Raw genomic sequence first — 16,330 nt, 5'->3', positions numbered from 1 at the left:
AGTTTGCCCAGCACTGTCTGGATGCGCCCCACATCTGCCCTGTCCCCGGGCCCATCAGGACCCTCAGCCCAGCCACTTCATCCTCCAAAACCAACCTCAGGATGAGCTTATGCCCTCCTGTAGCTTGGACCCTACAGTAGTGGTCTGCGGTAGAGCAAAGTTGGGGTTTGACTCTTGGTTTCACCACCTCCCAGCTGAGAGATCTTGGGTGAGTCAGCCTCTCTAAGCCTCAGTTTCCTCATCTGTGAAATGGAAATAATTGTATATCGATGTGGGCATTAAACACAGCTGTCCATGTAAAGCTCCTTGCCCGGTGCCTGGCGTGGTGTGAGCCCTCAGGAAACGTTGCCCATTTGTTCCTAACTCTTCTCTCTTGACGTTATTTTAGTGGTTTTGATGAAGCAGGAGTGTGCCACCTGTGTTAGTTTCCTAAGGCCGCTGTAAGAAATGAGCACAAACTGGGTGGCTTAAAACAACAGAAATTAATTCTCTAACAGTTCTGGAGATAAGTCCAAAATCAAGGTGTTGGCAGGGCCGTGTTCCTCAGAAGGCTTTAGGGAAAATTTTTTCCGTGCCTTTCTCTTAGCTTCTGATGGCTGCCAACAATCCTTGGCCTTCCTTATCTTGTAGACGCATCACTCAAGTCTCTGCCTCTGTTGTCACACGGCGTTCTTTCTGTCTGTCTCTGTTGTCTTCTTATAAGGACACCAGTCATATTGGATTAGGGCCACCCTAACTGAGTATGACTTCATCTTAATTTGATTACATCTGCAGAGATCCTATTTTAAAATAAGGTCACATTCACAGGTACCAGGGTTAGGACTTGAACATATCTTTTTAGGGGACACAATTCACCCCACAGCAGTGCCCGACTGGAGTGAGGCCACAGGCCCCAGCAGCCATAAGGACTCGGGGGATCTTCACCATGAAGCTATGGGGGCCTCCCCAGACTTGGACTCAGTTGTCCCAATGGTTGTGTTTTCCAGGGTGTTCAGACTTACACCTCTTGGACATGTTGACCCCAACTGAAAGAAAGCGACAAGGATACATTCATGAACTCATTGTCACGGAGGAGAACTATGTGAATGACCTGCAGCTGGTCACAGAGGTAACGGCTGCTGTGGGTGCTGGTGGGCGGTGGGGGGCACCGGCAGAGAGGGGGGAGAGGAGAGGCCTCTGCTCAGGAGGCCTGTGCCCTGACCTGAGCCTGAGAAACTCTCTGATGTGTGGGGAGCATCCGGGCGATAAATCACATAGGAGATTCTTACCCGGGAGAACGTGGTTAAATTCTCGTCTGTGGCCAACTCGGAGTGCTACCCACAGAGGGTCAGAGATCACTCCTGCAAGGGACAATGAGCCGTGAGGAGCTGCATGGAAGGGGACACACGGACTGGAGCTGGGTGTCTAGGCTCTACTCAGAGAAGTTGCAGCTCAACCACCGACTAGTTGATGCCCATACAGCAAGTCACCTCGTCTCCCTGGCCCTCAAGGTTGGCATCTGAAAATGGCAGCCCTCTGGCCAATGTCTTGCGATATTGCTAGTGCTCCCTATTGCTGGGAAGGAAGATGTTTCCTCCCAGGTCCCCACGCAGCCCTTGATCCTGGATGATGCCTCGTTTTGTCTCTCCCCCTAGATGGCCATTGAAGGGCCTTGGCCACCCTGTCCAGAAGGATGGAGAGATGCAGTGTTGGGAACCCCTGCTTTTCCAGAAGCTTTTTATCCATACACCTGGGAAGTTGCCATGTTAGGAAACAGGGGTTCGCAGAACTGGGTGTCAGGGTCACTTGACAATTTGAAAAGTACCGTGATATTTAGAAATCCTTCCCCAACCTCTCCCATCCCATCACCACCTAATGGTGGTAAAACCATCTCCTCTGATCGTCTTAACAACCAGGAAAGACGTGAGTCGGCGACCCAGTGTTGAATGGGGACAGGATGGAGAATAGTTTGCTGGCCCACAAGGCCACTGTGAACACACAGGAAGGGTTGGTACAAATTCAAAAAAGGTGCCCCTGTCTCAAGACACTTGACTGTCACTAAATATTCAGTCTAGGATGTCTAGGCTTGTCACCCCCTTGGATATGGCACTTTTGTGCAGTGGCCTGGTATATGCCCGGTTCAGCATCAGCTTAAGGACTCATGAAGTATAGGGCTCCTGGGAAACAGCCTCAGCCCAGCCAAGTTTGTTTCACAGATAGGCTGTCCCCATCCCTGAAGAACCTTCAGAAGTGTGCCCTGCCTCCAATGGTAGATAGCAGCCTCTTTGTAGGGGCTCACCACACGGGGTTCAGCAGAGATCTGTGATTTACTGTGTTGCCCAACCACACGGAGCTTGGGCAGGCGCCTGTCTTTCCCGGAGCCCAGGAGAGGAAAAACAATGCAGACCCGATGGGGACCCCCTTTCAACCCCCTGGACAGAGAGGGGCCATCTGCTTCAGAAACTCTGCAGGAAGGTGGGGCGCTCAGCTTCTGGGCTCCCAGCAAAGCTGCAGACACCCTGATCCTTTCCGTCACTCTGAACAGATCTGTGTGTGCGTGTGTTTGAGTTTTAAGCTAACAGTTTGCTTTCTGAACTGCTTCGTTTTCTGCACCTGTAGATCTTTCAGAAACCCCTGATGGAGTCTGAGCTGCTGACAGAAAAAGAGGGTGCTATGATTTTTGTTAACTGGAAGGAGCTGATTATGTGTAATATCAAACTACTGAAGTAAGCAAGCCTCTCTTCTCTAATGCCCGGCCTCGCTTCCCCCCCGGCTCTCACACACTAATGCTTCTGTGTGGGTTCGTCTGTGTGTGCCCTCCACGCATGCCGCCTCTATTTCTTTCTGCCTTTTCTGCTCATTTCCACTCACAAGCACCATCGCTCTTTTTCGCCTTGATGATTTCCGAAACACATCCCCGATTTTTCATGGTGGAGAGTAAATTGCCAAGCCATCCCAGTTCCTGCTTTTACTGTGGTTCTAGAATTTCCAGAGCTAGGCCAATTCTGGCTCTTGATCCCTGGGCAGCTGGGGCAGCCCCTCACGTGCCTTTTCTCAGACTTGCGTTCCAACGGGCAAATATTGGCCTCTTGAGACGTTCTTGGCTCCCGTAGATGGAAAACGGTGGAACTCTTCACTGCCCGTGATCCGCAGCAGTTCCTCAGGATAACTCGCTGAGAAGCTGGCCTGGAGCTGTGGATATTTTATTTCTATTTTAGTTCTCAGAGGCAGCTGCGGGGCCACGGAGAAAACACTGGGCCAGGAGACATGAAACCTGGTTTGGAGCCCAACTCACTGCCCTTCCCCTTTGAGCCTCAGTTTCCCCACCTGTAAAATGAAGGGATTAGATTATATCATCACAAAGGTCCCTTCCAGTTCTAAAAAAAATCCAAATCTGTGTCCACCAGGCCCTCATCATAACATCACTTGCTAGAACACAGATCAAGTCCATGGCGATACAGCCAGCTAGGAGCAAGGACCACCTTCTCCCCGGGCCCGAGGGTGACGCGTGGCCCCCGGAAACTTGTGTCCATTTCTAATCTCTCCATTCACATAATTGGGAAGCGGCTGTTTCCTACACGTGGTCCCTGTGTTGTTCTTATAAAGTAACTTCGGTCTCCACTTCCTTGAGTGTGTGTTGGGAGTGGATGCGGGATGGAGAGAAGACGTGCAGAGAGGTAGATGTCAAAAAATATATAATGTCTCCTCTCTCTGTGTTCTAGAAGACAAATAATCAAAGATGACCCCAGGGAGGTTTTAGAGAAAGTGTCTCCATTATCCTCCTCGAGGATGCAGTAGAAGTTTCTGAGCGCAGGTCTGGCGTCAGACTCTTGGGCTCACACTGTGCTATTGCCTACTGGCTGTGTATCTTTGAGAAAGTCACTTACGTTCCCTGGGCCTCAGTGTCCTGATCTGTAAAATGGGGATGATAATTCTACCTACCATGTAGGGTTCTTTTTAGGGAGCCTTTGGACGATGAGCACCTGGTCGGTAGTAAGTGCTGGGCTTGGGCCCCTGGGGACCCTGGTGGTAGGGGCTGAGCATCCACCCTTGCCTTGGAGAGAGGCTGCTCTGTCTCCTAGGGGCATGGGGGTTAGTTAACACCTGAACCCACCAGTACTAAGCCTCAAGTGTTGGAGACAAGTTGTTTTAAAGTAAACACAGAAGTTTTCTGTTGAAAATATACCTATAAGTTAAAACCCCTTTCCTTGGGCAGCCATCAGTGGGAGGTTGGGAGGTGGGAGCTGTGTCTGATGTTCCCAAGTGCCCCCGCCCCCCATCAGGGTTGGCCCGACGGAAACTGTGCTGCTGGCATTGGCTCCCCATGCCTTTCTGTTGTCTTCCCACTTTTCACCCTCCCTCCTCTCTCCCTGGGAAGAAGAAGCCCCTTTCCTGAGCTCTGTCAGGGCCAGGCTCGCCTGCTCCTTCCTCCTGTTAGCGCTGATGTGCTCCACTGCCCTGGAGGTGGGAACTGAGAGCAGTTACGCTGGCAAACAAGGCTCAGAGAGGTTGAGTGACTTGCTTGAAGTCACACAGAAGGCGAATGGGGGCCCTGGCTGCTCTGTGGATGATGCCCAGGATCCCAGTGAGGGTTCCACCCCATCCTGCCCCTGATGGAAACAACGTGGAACCAGGAAGCAGACATCTCAAGGTTTTATCCGAGCCCCAGTGCCTTCTAACTTGTTCTGGGCAGATTCTTTGGCCAGATGACTCTCCAAGCCTTTGTTTTAGAACCTGTAAAACTGCAGTGAGGTACCTGCCCTGTCTGACAGGTAGGGTCATTCAGAGGAGCAAGGAGATTGGGTGTACAACTGGCACGCTCTCCATCATGACACAGACGTGCACGGGTACCGCCCCTCCCCCATCACAGTGTCCCTGTGCTCTGTCCCCTCTCCTGATGACCTGACTAGTTAGTTTGGGCAAAGTGGCTGATGTTTTCATCTTCCAGATAAAATATGTAACAGGAGCCTCCTGGGGACTTGATTTCTTTTTTATTTTTTCCTTTTCAACAGCTTATTATGAAAAATGTCACACGTACAGAAAAACTGAAAGGATTGTAGGGAGCACCTGTATTGTAGACTGTACAATGGATGTTTTGCCGTATTCGCTTTGCTGCATAGACTTAATGTCTTCATGCAGAGGAATAACCCCAACGCTGGGCAGACTTGAGGGCTCCTGGCAGGAGGAAGAGGGAGGCATTGGGGGTGAAGAGGATTGAAGGCAGCACTCCGTGGAAAGCCACCATGAGCGGCCACGTATCTGCCACTCGTGATCCAAGGGCCAGTGACTCCTTGTACTTCGGTGGATGGAGAGGTCATAGGATTTATCAAACAAATGAAAAAGAAATAAATAAAATGAAAATAAAAGAGGCCTGCCTGGGACACATGGACTTCCTACTAATGAGGCCTCTGGTGGGGGTGAGAGTGAATGGTTGGCTCTCTTACTGGTGAGCGGAGAGCCAAGAAATTTGCCTTCAATAAGCAGAGGAGGGCAGAAAGATCTAGAACCTTTTACTATTAAGAGCCAGGTGCAAGCCCCTGGGGGCAGCTGTCAGAAGTGGTAGCAGAAGGGATGCAGAAGTGAGGTGGGGCCACAAACCCGGGTGCTGGGAACTGTTTTTTTGATCAAAATCCTTTCCTGCCTCTTTTCTTGGAAAAAAAACCAAAAAAAAAAGACAGAGCTTCTCCAAAAAAATGGTTTTCTTAAGTATAAAATATTTGATGTACCTTCTGTTTAACTTAAGAAGAACAGACACGATTTTATTTTAAGCGGAAAACAAAAGAAAAATAAAAAGTAAAAAACATACCTTGGGGGGTAAAGAAAGGATGGAGACAAGAAGGGAAAAAGGAGCTTTGGGCTGGGAGTGGGAGAATGAGAGGGAAAAAGGGAGCACGGAGGAAATGAAGAGGGAGATGGCAGGAGAGAAGCACCCAGGGGCCCTGGAGCTGGACAGAGAGGAGTGGAGAGAGAAATCTGGGGAGACGGCCAGAGCCACTTCTGGAGGAAGGACAGGGCAGGAGCCGAGAGCAGCTCGGGGTTGGAGGGGGATCTGGGGCATTGTGACTATTGTCCCACGCATGGTGCTCACAAACTGTGGGATCCAGAGTCAGACCACCTGGGTTCAAGGGCTGCCTCTGTCACCTATTAGCCGTGTGACTTTGGTCAAGTCACTCAATTTCTGTGTGCCTCAGTTTCCCCACTTGCAGGATAATAAGTAATACACATACAAAAAAGTATCTGATGTATAGGACTTATTAATAAATGCCAGCTCGTTTGACTAACCACTCGGTCTGCAGACATGAGAGGGTTAGGAACACCAATTTGTTTAGCAACCATTTGCGTGCTCTTTGCAATGTTCCTCTGCTGATTGATTACCCTCAAAGTTCAAGGCCTCAAATCTATAAACCTTTTTATGAGATTACAAATCAGCTCACCAAGGGGTGGGGCTGCAGCTGCAGCAGCCGAGTCATGTGACCTCTGAGCCTGCTGACACCCCTTGTTTAAACCCATTCAAACCCAGTCCTCTTAAGTCTTGACTGTAGCAGAACATCCCAGAAAGAGACCCACAACTGAGCCTAACAGGTGCTTGATCCATAGTAGGGCCTGATTTTAGGGCTGCCTCCTGGGTGGCCAATGTGAGCCTAATTGTGGGCCCCAAGAACCCGGGAACGGGTTTAATGTCCTCAAGACAGTGACGATCTGCATATGATCTTTCTTCTTTTACCTTTTTCTTGTCTCCCCATCATTTTAAAAACAAAGGAGGAGGAAGAGGGGGAAAGGACTTTTATTCCCTTGCAGAAAGATTGTTTTGCTCCTCATAGGAAAATGATGGAATGATGGGATTTCTTCCTGTTTCCATCCACAGCAAGTTTTCAACATGGTTATTCAGGGCTCTTGTTCCCCAGAATTGGTGGTGATGTCACCCTTGAGCAAATTTCTACATGGTTGGGAGATATTGCACATCAACCCTCACAATGTGCAGTGGCCATCGGGCCATCCTGAGGGTACCAAGCTGCCACTCCTCACACCCAGGCAGCCAGTGCTGACGGGCATCTCTACGCATGAAGGCGTCTGCTTGAGGTGGAATCGCTAATTGTTCAGACCACATAACTTATTGTCCCTACAGTTTCTCTCCTTGGTCTGCTTGCCTAGTCCAAGGATTTTTTTTCTTTATCCAAAAATGTCAAAGGAAGAAAACAAGGTGATCTTTTTAAAGACTAATACTAAGATTGCAGAGCCTCCTTGGAGTTATATAGTCCTACCCATGACCATGAAGACAGCCAAAGGAATTCATAGTGACATCCTCCCACCCTTATGTTAAAATCATATATCATACCATTCTGTTCCACCCACCTATCCATCCATCCATCCATCCATCCATCCACCTACCCACCCACCCATCCATCCATCCATCCATCTATCCATCCATCCATCCATCCATCCCTCCATCCATCTGTGGTCACTAGAGTAGACAGAACACGCTCATGGCCTCGTATATGGTGGTCCTGCCTTCACAGTGCATTGCTATCCTTGCTGTGTAGAAGCTCAGTGTCGTGCACCTTCTTCTAGATGCTGCACTTAGGTGTTCACATATGAGAGTTGGAAGGATGGGATGTACTGTCTTGGCTCTCTTGGCCCTGAACACTCAGACTACAGCCAGACCCGAGAACACACTTTCCAGTCTCTCCAGTCCCTTCCCAGCTTCCAGGATATAAATTGTTTGGGTCCATTGGCCCATTATCAGATTCACAGACTTCTCTCTTCAGATCTCCCCTTAACCCAGTCAGCCTCAAGTTAGCCACAGCAATGAAGCAGCGAACAGCACCCATAGTTCAGACAATCATTTGTACCTGGCCTTGGTGAACATAATGGGATTATTTTTCTGTGGCAGTTGATTTACATCTTAATTATGTCCTGCTTAGTCTGAAAATGGGCCTCCATGTCCGCTGGCAAAGGCAGCTTCCCTTGGGCATCGTCGGCCCCAGAAACATGTTCAGTGTGGAGGCCGATACCAGCCTGGGGTCTTCACCACAGACGATCCATAAAGTGAGACATCAACACAGGGATCCTGTCTGAGTTATTAAAGAAAGGATTCCATATTTCTCCATAAGAAAAAAATTGTTTTTTATGCTGACTTGTTCAGCAAAGACTTTTTTTTGAAGTTTTTATTCCTAAGAGCCAGCAAACAGCCCTTATGCCAAAGAAAAATGTTCCGGTCATACCTGTCTGTAGCGCTAGACTCATTTCTTTTTCTGTACCTTGTCTCCCAAGTAGATCCTTTAGTGGCCCTTGGGTTTGTGCCCCTCACACACATTCTGCTTTTCCGTACAACTTAGAAGTATGCCGTGTCATCGTCACATAGCGTGAAGGCAGGGGCTCACTTCTCGTGTGTCTGTGCAGAGCGCTCAGAGTTCGCAAGAAAATGTCTGGGGAGAAGATGCCCGTGAAGATGATCGGTGACATCCTGACTGCCCAGCTGCCGCACATGCAGCCCTACATCCGCTTCTGCAGCTGCCAGCTCAACGGGGCGGCCCTGATCCAGCAGAAGACGGACGAGGCCCCAGACTTCAAGGAGTTTGTCAAAGTAAGGAGCCCAGGCTGAGCCGAGACCCCGCCCCCCGAGTGGCCATCTTCCAGCAGCTGGGCGTGTAAGGGACCGAGGTCTTGGCTGGACAATAGGGAGCTGGCACTAGCTGGCAGGTGTGGCTGTGACCAAAGGGATGGCTTGGAGAGGAGGGGCCAGCCCTGGCCTGGAAGCTTTGATCTGTTGTCCAGGTGTTAGCAGTGTTACTTAGATACAGGTTTAAATTTTCCATCTTATTTGTCAGGCCCAGGAGGGCTGGCGGGTCTCGGGTTTCCTATCTTGTTTAATCTGAGCACCCTCAGTTCTTTGCTGGTCTCTGCCCTTCCCCTGCAGAGGGAATGGCCAGGATGCCCAATGGACCCTTTGTTCCTTTCCCGATTGGCTCAAGCTCTGGGCTGCCCATAGGAGTGAGTGTGGGATGCCAGGACCTGTGCCTCAGGGGATAACAGGGGTCTGGAGAGCCAAGTGTCCAGCAGGGGACATGTGGGGAAGTGGGCCCCATGCTGTCGGAGGCCCCAGGCCCTGGGCCTGCTGACCTGGGACTTGGCCTTGGCCGGGGTGGGGCCCTGCAGGCCATGCCAGCCCACACAGTCATCCCCCACCTCCCCCGGAGGAAAAAAATAGGAAGAGAATAAAATAACTTCTGCTAAACAGGTACATTTTGATGAATAGACGCAAAATAATAGTAATAATGACGGGTTTATCTTTGTGCCTCATTGGTTTTGGGGGCAGGCCATTCCCTCCTCCATTATCGTGTTTGTGGAATCATCACTGTGAGGTGAAAATGACATCTCTTCTTGGCCAGAGCATCACGTAGGTCTGATCTTTCTCTTCCCCCTGGTGCTTCTTAACGTTAAATGCTTCGATTTGCTAGCCAATGAATGGGGCGTTCTCAAGTCCTTCTAAGGGGAGAAATATTGCTGAGAAGTAGGCCTAGGGTGGGATGCGGACTGGAGAGCAGATGCTGGGCTGCCAGGCTCCATGGGCCACCTGGGGTTTCAGCCAAGGTGCAGGTCCTCCCTGGGCACAGGCGGATGAGTTCATCACTGGAGGCACCAGAGCTTCAGGGCAATGCTGACACCAGCCCAGGGAGGCGGCTTGTTGCCCCTCCCTCCTCACCCGTCCTCTCATCACCTCTCGTCACCCCTCCCCTCATCACTTCTCCCCGCCTCATCCCTGTGGGAGTCTGACTGCCTTTGCTGGCTGCCAAGTGTTCCTGGAATGATGATGTCCACAGCTGGAGCAGGTCCAGGTGCTGACAGTTCCCAGGTCTTGGCAGCTGCCCATTTCTAAGGCGTTAAACCTGACCAGAGCCTTTGAGAGCTAGGTCTCCATATAATCCCTGCGGCCAGTAGATGGGATCACCTTTCGGACGTAGAAGGACTCCTGTCCTCCAGTTGAGTTGACAAAAGTGGTGAGGAGAAAGAGGCAAGGAGCCCAGGGTGGAGATGACCCGCAGGCCCTGAGACTGGAGTCCTGACCCCTCATGTCTCAGCTCCGCTTTCCCCGCCCTGCCTGGGGCTCCCACAGGCGTCTGCAGGCTCCACCCGAAACAATGCGATTTAGCCCTTCCAGCATCTCTGGGACTTAAGGGGGATTTTTATTCGATCCTCTGGTTTTGTGATTCTCCTTGTTCCTGGGAATGTTATAAAGTTTCTGCAGATATCCAGAAGAAATATGCTCTGTTAAGACAGAATCTCATCTCTGTAAGTAAGGAACCATGTGTCCCATGGAAGATCTGCCGAATCTGGAGAGCAGGGGTTAAGTCTGGTGGCTGAGTCACATCTGCGGGTCTCCCTTTCTCCGTCTGGACAGTGCCTCGTCCTGGACCAGGGGTAACTAGTCAGGCCCTTCCAACTCCAGGCTCCTCGGTTATCATCCAGATAAATGAGACGATGTGATGGGTGGGGAGTCCTAAATAACATCCATGTTGATGTCACTGCCTGGATTTTGCAGATTTCTGAAGTACATTGAAAAAAATCTCTTATTTCAGAGATTGGCAATGGACCCTCGCTGTAAAGGGATGCCGCTGTCTAGTTTTATACTGAAGCCTATGCAACGGGTAACAAGATACCCGCTGATCATTAAAAATGTAAGTACCTCTCTTGCCTTTTCGAGCAGAGGAATGCTTTCTCAGCATTTCAGGGATCCGGGGTCACAGGCAAGTTCCCTCGCCAACACACCTGGTATCTGTTGTGAGAAATCATGTTGTTGAGAAAACAGGATGTTGGAGGCATCTGCTTGGTAACGCAGAAAGAAAAGCTGTTTATCGTGAAAAGAGCTAATAATACACATCCTTCAGCTGTGTGATCTAGTGGCTTCCACCTTGTGTGTTGGAAAACGAGAGCTCAGTTCTTGATTTTTTCCAAACAAGAAAGAGAGAAAGAAATAGAATTCCTACCACCCATCTTCAGAAAGCCGTTGTGAGATACTCTATGTTGGTATTAGATGACTATTGTTCTCCTGTGACTTCAAGAAAACCAATACCAAAAGACAAGAAAAAAATTAGGGTTTCAGTGTCCCCATCTGTAAAATGAGTGAACAGACTTAGACAACCTCTGAGCCTGTGATTACATCACCACAGGGAGATAGCTCCTAGAGAGAGGTTTTAGATCTGGTTCCTTTTAATGGAGACTTTATTTTTTTTTATTTTTTATTTTTTAAAGATTTTATTTATTTTATTTTTTGCCCCCAAAGCCCAAGTAGATAGTTGTATGTCATAGCTGCACACCCTTCTAGTTGCTGTATGTGGGACTCGGCCCCAGGATGGGCAGAGAAGTGGTGCCTCGATGCGCACCCGGGATCCGAACCCGGGCCGCCAGCATCGCAGCGCGCGCACTTAACCACCAAGCCACAGGGCCGGCCCTAATGGAGACTTTAGAAACCCACATCTGGGCACAGGTGTGCTCATTGCTACTGGGGTGTTATTCCCTTTTGGGTCTCTCCGTGGCAGGGTCAGGAAATATATGTATATATATTTATATGCACAAATTTACATATACTTAAGTGTACTCACATGTATTTATATTTATATCTAGAGCAATCCATCTATGTATATTATAATGTATGTTAAAACCATGAGTTCACATCGATACCTCTCGTTCTAATCTATCTTCCCTCTTTCTATATTTATAACTCTCTTCTCTAGGAGAAGCTTGGCTCTCATTATCCTCAGTATGGTTACTTATTTGCTCAATCTCCTTATAAGTAATAAATCTCCCTCCCATGTAAGCCATCTCCTCGGTCCAACCCCAGCTGGACCCCACAGAATACACGGTGACCACTTTGGCTGAGTTAAAGAATTAGTTTTGAAAGAAGCTTTCAATCTACTGTGTCCTCTCTTCCAACTTGGTGGGTGCTATTTAACCAGCTCAACACTTTTTCTTTGCTTCCCCCAATATTTAATTGCAAATTGAAGTTGGAAACAAGCTTTTAAAATAGATGTTCTAAATCTAGCCAATAGGGAGAAAAACAAGAAAAGCACTGATAGGCATAAATATTAAAAAGAAAAAAACAAATTCTCATTATTGCAGAAACATGATTGCTGCCCTTTAGAGAACTCAAGAGAACAAACTGAAAACTAGCAGCACTAAAAAGAGAATTTTAAAAGGTGACCAGTTATAAGATACATATGGAAAACTGTAAAAGTGCTAAGACTAAATATTTTTTTTATAATACTGAGGTGGAGAAATTCTTAGCATGGCACCAAAGACAGGACCTTAAAGGATTTAGAGTCGTAACAACTTAAAAAGAAATCTTTTATTCTGGGAACAACTTAGGTGTTCATTAAGGAGAGTAGTTAAATAAATTGTGGTAGATCTGTACTATGAAAATATTTTAAAAGATCGACAGAGACTTCTATGTATTAGCATGGAAAGACATCCAGAAAATGCTAGTAAGTCAAAAAAAACCAATAAAACCTTTCATGAGCAATCCTACAGTATGGTCCATTTTGCACAACAGAAGGAAAACCCTATGCAGCGGATCTAAAGAGAACTGAAGGATGCCCTTCTGTCTGTTGGTATGGTTACCTCTGGGGTGGGAGAGTGAGGGGGAGCTTTCACATTTGCTCTATATACTTCTACATTGTTTGAATCTTGCACATCAAGAATGTGTCAATATATTATTTGTACATTTTTCTTAAAAATTTCTGTGTAACAAAATATAATGAACAACTTGGAAAGACATGAGAGATATAAACTGGGTAAACATATTTTTAACTGTGTATAAATAGGTACCGAACTACACATAGATATCTCTCTCTCTCTCTCTATCTATCTATCTAAAGCACTCTTACAACCAAAAAAAAAAGAAAAGATGGGGCCAGCCCGGTGGTGTAGTGGTTAAGTTCGCACACTCCACTTCGGCGGCCTGGGGTTCACAGGTTCAGATCCCGGGTGCAGACCAACAAACCGCTTACCAACCCATGCTGTGGCAGGTGTCCCACATATAAAGTAGAGGAAGAAGGGCACGAATGTTAGCCCAGGGCCAATCTTCCTCAGCAAAAAGAGGAGGATTGGCATCGGATGTTAGTTCAGGGATAATCTTCCTCACCAAAAAAAAAAGATAAATACCTTAATAGAAAAATAGGTAAAATACATACTAGACATTTCTGAGAGGAGTGTAGAGTGGCAATAAAGAACACATAGTCAGGAGCCAGGCTGCCTGGGTTTGAATCTTGCTACCACTGCTGTGTGCCTTTGGGCAAGTTCCTTAACCTCTCTGGGCCTCAGTTTCCTTATCTGTAAAATAGGGACACTAATAGTACCTTACCGCATTGTGTTGTGAGAATTAACTGAGTTAATGTATGTAAAGTATTTGGCTCACACTAAGCAGTATATAAATATTAACTTTATCATTTAGTACATTTACATACTAAATGTACAATAAGTTCAAATTCACTGGTAATAAAATAAATGCATAACAAAACAAGAAAATATCTTGGTTTGGGCTTGGCAGATAGGCGTATATTGAAAAGATCGTAGGTCCCCAGCGTTGGCAAGGATGGCAGTGGAAGATAAACTGGTTCAGCTCTTTGGAGGGCTTTGTGTGGATCAAACTTCCCTTTGGCTCAGCTCTTCCCCCTGTAGGAGTTTATTCTAAAGCAATAATAAGACAAATATTGAAAAATTGGAAGCAACATGAAGTTTTATGGGAAGAGGACTGTTTAAGAGCATTGCAGTTCATCCTTACAATGACATAGAATCCTTAAAAATGATAGTATAGATCCATATGAAATGGACAGTCAATGATATGCCATAACCACTATGAAGTGGGAAAAAAGAAGTGTACAGAGTGGTACAGTGTAGTATGGTAGCATGATCCAATTTTTATTTTAAAAAATTATGTATATAAGGAGGCTAGCCCAGTGATGTGGTTAAGCGCACGCACTCTGCTTCCATGGCCTGGGGTTTGCGGGTTTGGATCCCGGGCGCAGACCCACGCACTGCTTGTCAAGCCGTGCTGTGGCGGCGTCCCATATAAAGTGGAGGAAGATGGGCTCGGATGTTAGCCCAGGGCCAGTCTTCCTCCGCAAAAAGAGGAGGATTGGCAACAGATATTAGCTCAGGGCTAATCTTCCTCACACACACACACACACACAAATTATGTATAGATGTATCTAGGCAGAATATATTAATGAATATGTATTTAGAGGTTATCTCCAGATGGGGAGATTATGGGTGATTTTTAGGTTCCTTGTAACTTTGTTTTTTTTTTTTCTTTTGGTGAGGAAGATGGGCCCTGAGCTAACGTCTGTGTCTATCTTCCTCTATTTTGTATATAGGAGGCCACCACAGCACGGCTTGATAAGCAGTGCATGGGTCCGCATCCAGGATCCAAACCTGTGAACCCTGGGCCACTGTAGCAGAGCACGTGAACTTAACCACTACATCACTCGACTGGCCCCACCTTACAACTTTCTGACTTTTCTAAATTTTGTACATTGTACAATATTACTGTTACAGTTAGACAAGTCAATAAACCTATTTTTATTGTGAAGAAAAACAAAACCAATGAATTCACACAATTCAGCTGTGTAGGCTTCCAGTATAGAACAGTGCTCCTCAGACTTGGCTGCATGTTAGAATCACCTGGAGAGTTCTAGAAAATTCCTATGCCTGGGTCCCACCCCCAGGGCTTCCGATATGGTCAGGATTGAGGCATCAGGAGTTTTCAAGGGAATTCAGCATACAGCCAGGACTGGCCCAGAGGTAGGGGTTGTTGCTTGGAAATGATTGATGGAGTCACAGGATGCAGAATGTATGTTTTTCTGAATTTGAGTGGCTACTTAGGACTTTTAAACTAAAGTATACCTTTGAAATGAGATAATATTCAGGGTAAGGCCCATTTGAATTATTTGTATGTGGACAAGGACTGGGAAAGTACACCCTCAACAAACTCCTGGCACATTCCAAAGGTGGCTTAGGGCCTTCCTTTGTTCTTAGGGTCTTTCTTCATGATGACTGCTTTTAGTCCCTCAAAGTCCTTTGAGAATCTAATGGTAATTGCTCTCAGTGATTGAGCACCTTCTAAGGGCCAGGAACTTTGCAAACTGCTTCACTTGTGTCAAGTCATTGAGTCCTCCAAACAACCTCTAAAGGAGGTGCTATTAGCATCCGCATTTTTCATATGAGGAAACTGAGGCTCAGAACATTTATGTAGCTGGCACATATCATGGCTGGTCAATGGCAGAGCAGGGATTTTAACCCAGGAGGTCTAGCCCCAGAACTGGCACTCTTAACTGTGGGCTTGGAATGGTCTATCCAGAAAAATGCACATTTGCTCAGATGCACCTGGTTGCATGCAGTTCCAGAGGTGCACAGACGTGCACCTGTGTGTGTGTGGACCCAGGAGAGAGCCGTTCTCTAGGGAGTAATCCATGTGGGTGCATTATTGTCCTTGCTGCAGCCACTGCCCTCCTCATATCCCAAGTATAAATAATGTGGCATCTCCTGCCCACCAAGGGGACCCCGCCAACAAGGAGTGGCTGTCACGCTCCATGTCATGTCGCCCACCCGAGCAGTGGGTGCACAGCTCTGCAGTTGCTTGTGTGGTTGTGTTCAGGGAAGGTCTGTGCTGTGCCCTGACTTTGCTGGGCCTGGCCCTCCAGGATGGCCAACCCCAGGCCGACCCACACTGCCTAAGGTTGTTGTCTTCTGTTCTCCTGTGTAGATCTTGGAAAACACTCCTGAAAACCACCCCGACCACAGCCACTTGAAGCACGCCCTGGAGAAAGCGGAAGAGCTGTGTTCCCAGGTGAACGAGGGGGTGCGGGAGAAGGAGAACTCGGACCGGCTAGAGTGGATCCAAGCCCACGTGCAGTGTGAAGGCCTGTCTGAGGTAGCTGCCTAGGGGTGGGACCCGGGCCTCCGCCGGCTGAGCCTCGGCAGCCAGCCTGAAGGAGGACGAGAAAGATGACGAAGCATTCCCCTTTCCAGCCCACCGCTTGCTAAATCTCTCTTCAGCTGCTTCTAATCTGCTATTGAACCCATTCACTGAGTTCTTTATTTCAATTATTTTCTTTCCAGTTCTATCAGTGCTATTTATGTTCTCAGATCTGGTTTCTTTCTTGTGTCTTGTTCCTTGCACAAGGGGCCATGCTTCTCATTTATTTCCTAACACATTTTAAATATATTCCTGTATGTTTCAAATCTGATAATTTCAATATCTAAACTTATGGATCTCACTCTTTTGTCTGTTGCTTCTGCCGGCTCTCCACACACTTGTCTGTTTCTCTGTATGTATTGTGATTTTTGACTGTGAGCT

At 47.6% G+C, this 16,330-nt stretch overlaps 1 protein-coding gene across 1 annotated transcript in view; it reads left to right on the top strand.

Moving 5' to 3' along the window:
• Window positions 1-16,330, top strand: part of ITSN1 (intersectin 1) — a 207,935-nt gene that overhangs the window by 182,202 nt on the left and 9,403 nt on the right. Inside the window, exons 29-33 of the mRNA XM_014786824.2 lie at window positions 987-1,108; window positions 2,599-2,705; window positions 8,380-8,563; window positions 10,557-10,655; window positions 15,737-15,904. Coding sequence (XP_014642310.1) covers window positions 987-1,108; window positions 2,599-2,705; window positions 8,380-8,563; window positions 10,557-10,655; window positions 15,737-15,904 — 680 coding nt within the window. The remainder of the gene's footprint in view (window positions 1-986; window positions 1,109-2,598; window positions 2,706-8,379; window positions 8,564-10,556; window positions 10,656-15,736; window positions 15,905-16,330) is intronic.

Source organism: Ceratotherium simum, chromosome 27, assembly GCF_057802395.1.
Source record: "Ceratotherium simum simum isolate JZ-2026a chromosome 27, ASM5780239v1, whole genome shotgun sequence".
In the NCBI taxonomy this organism is placed as follows: Eukaryota; Metazoa; Chordata; class Mammalia; order Perissodactyla; family Rhinocerotidae; genus Ceratotherium; species Ceratotherium simum.
This window is presented reverse-complemented; position numbering and strand designations above follow the sequence as displayed.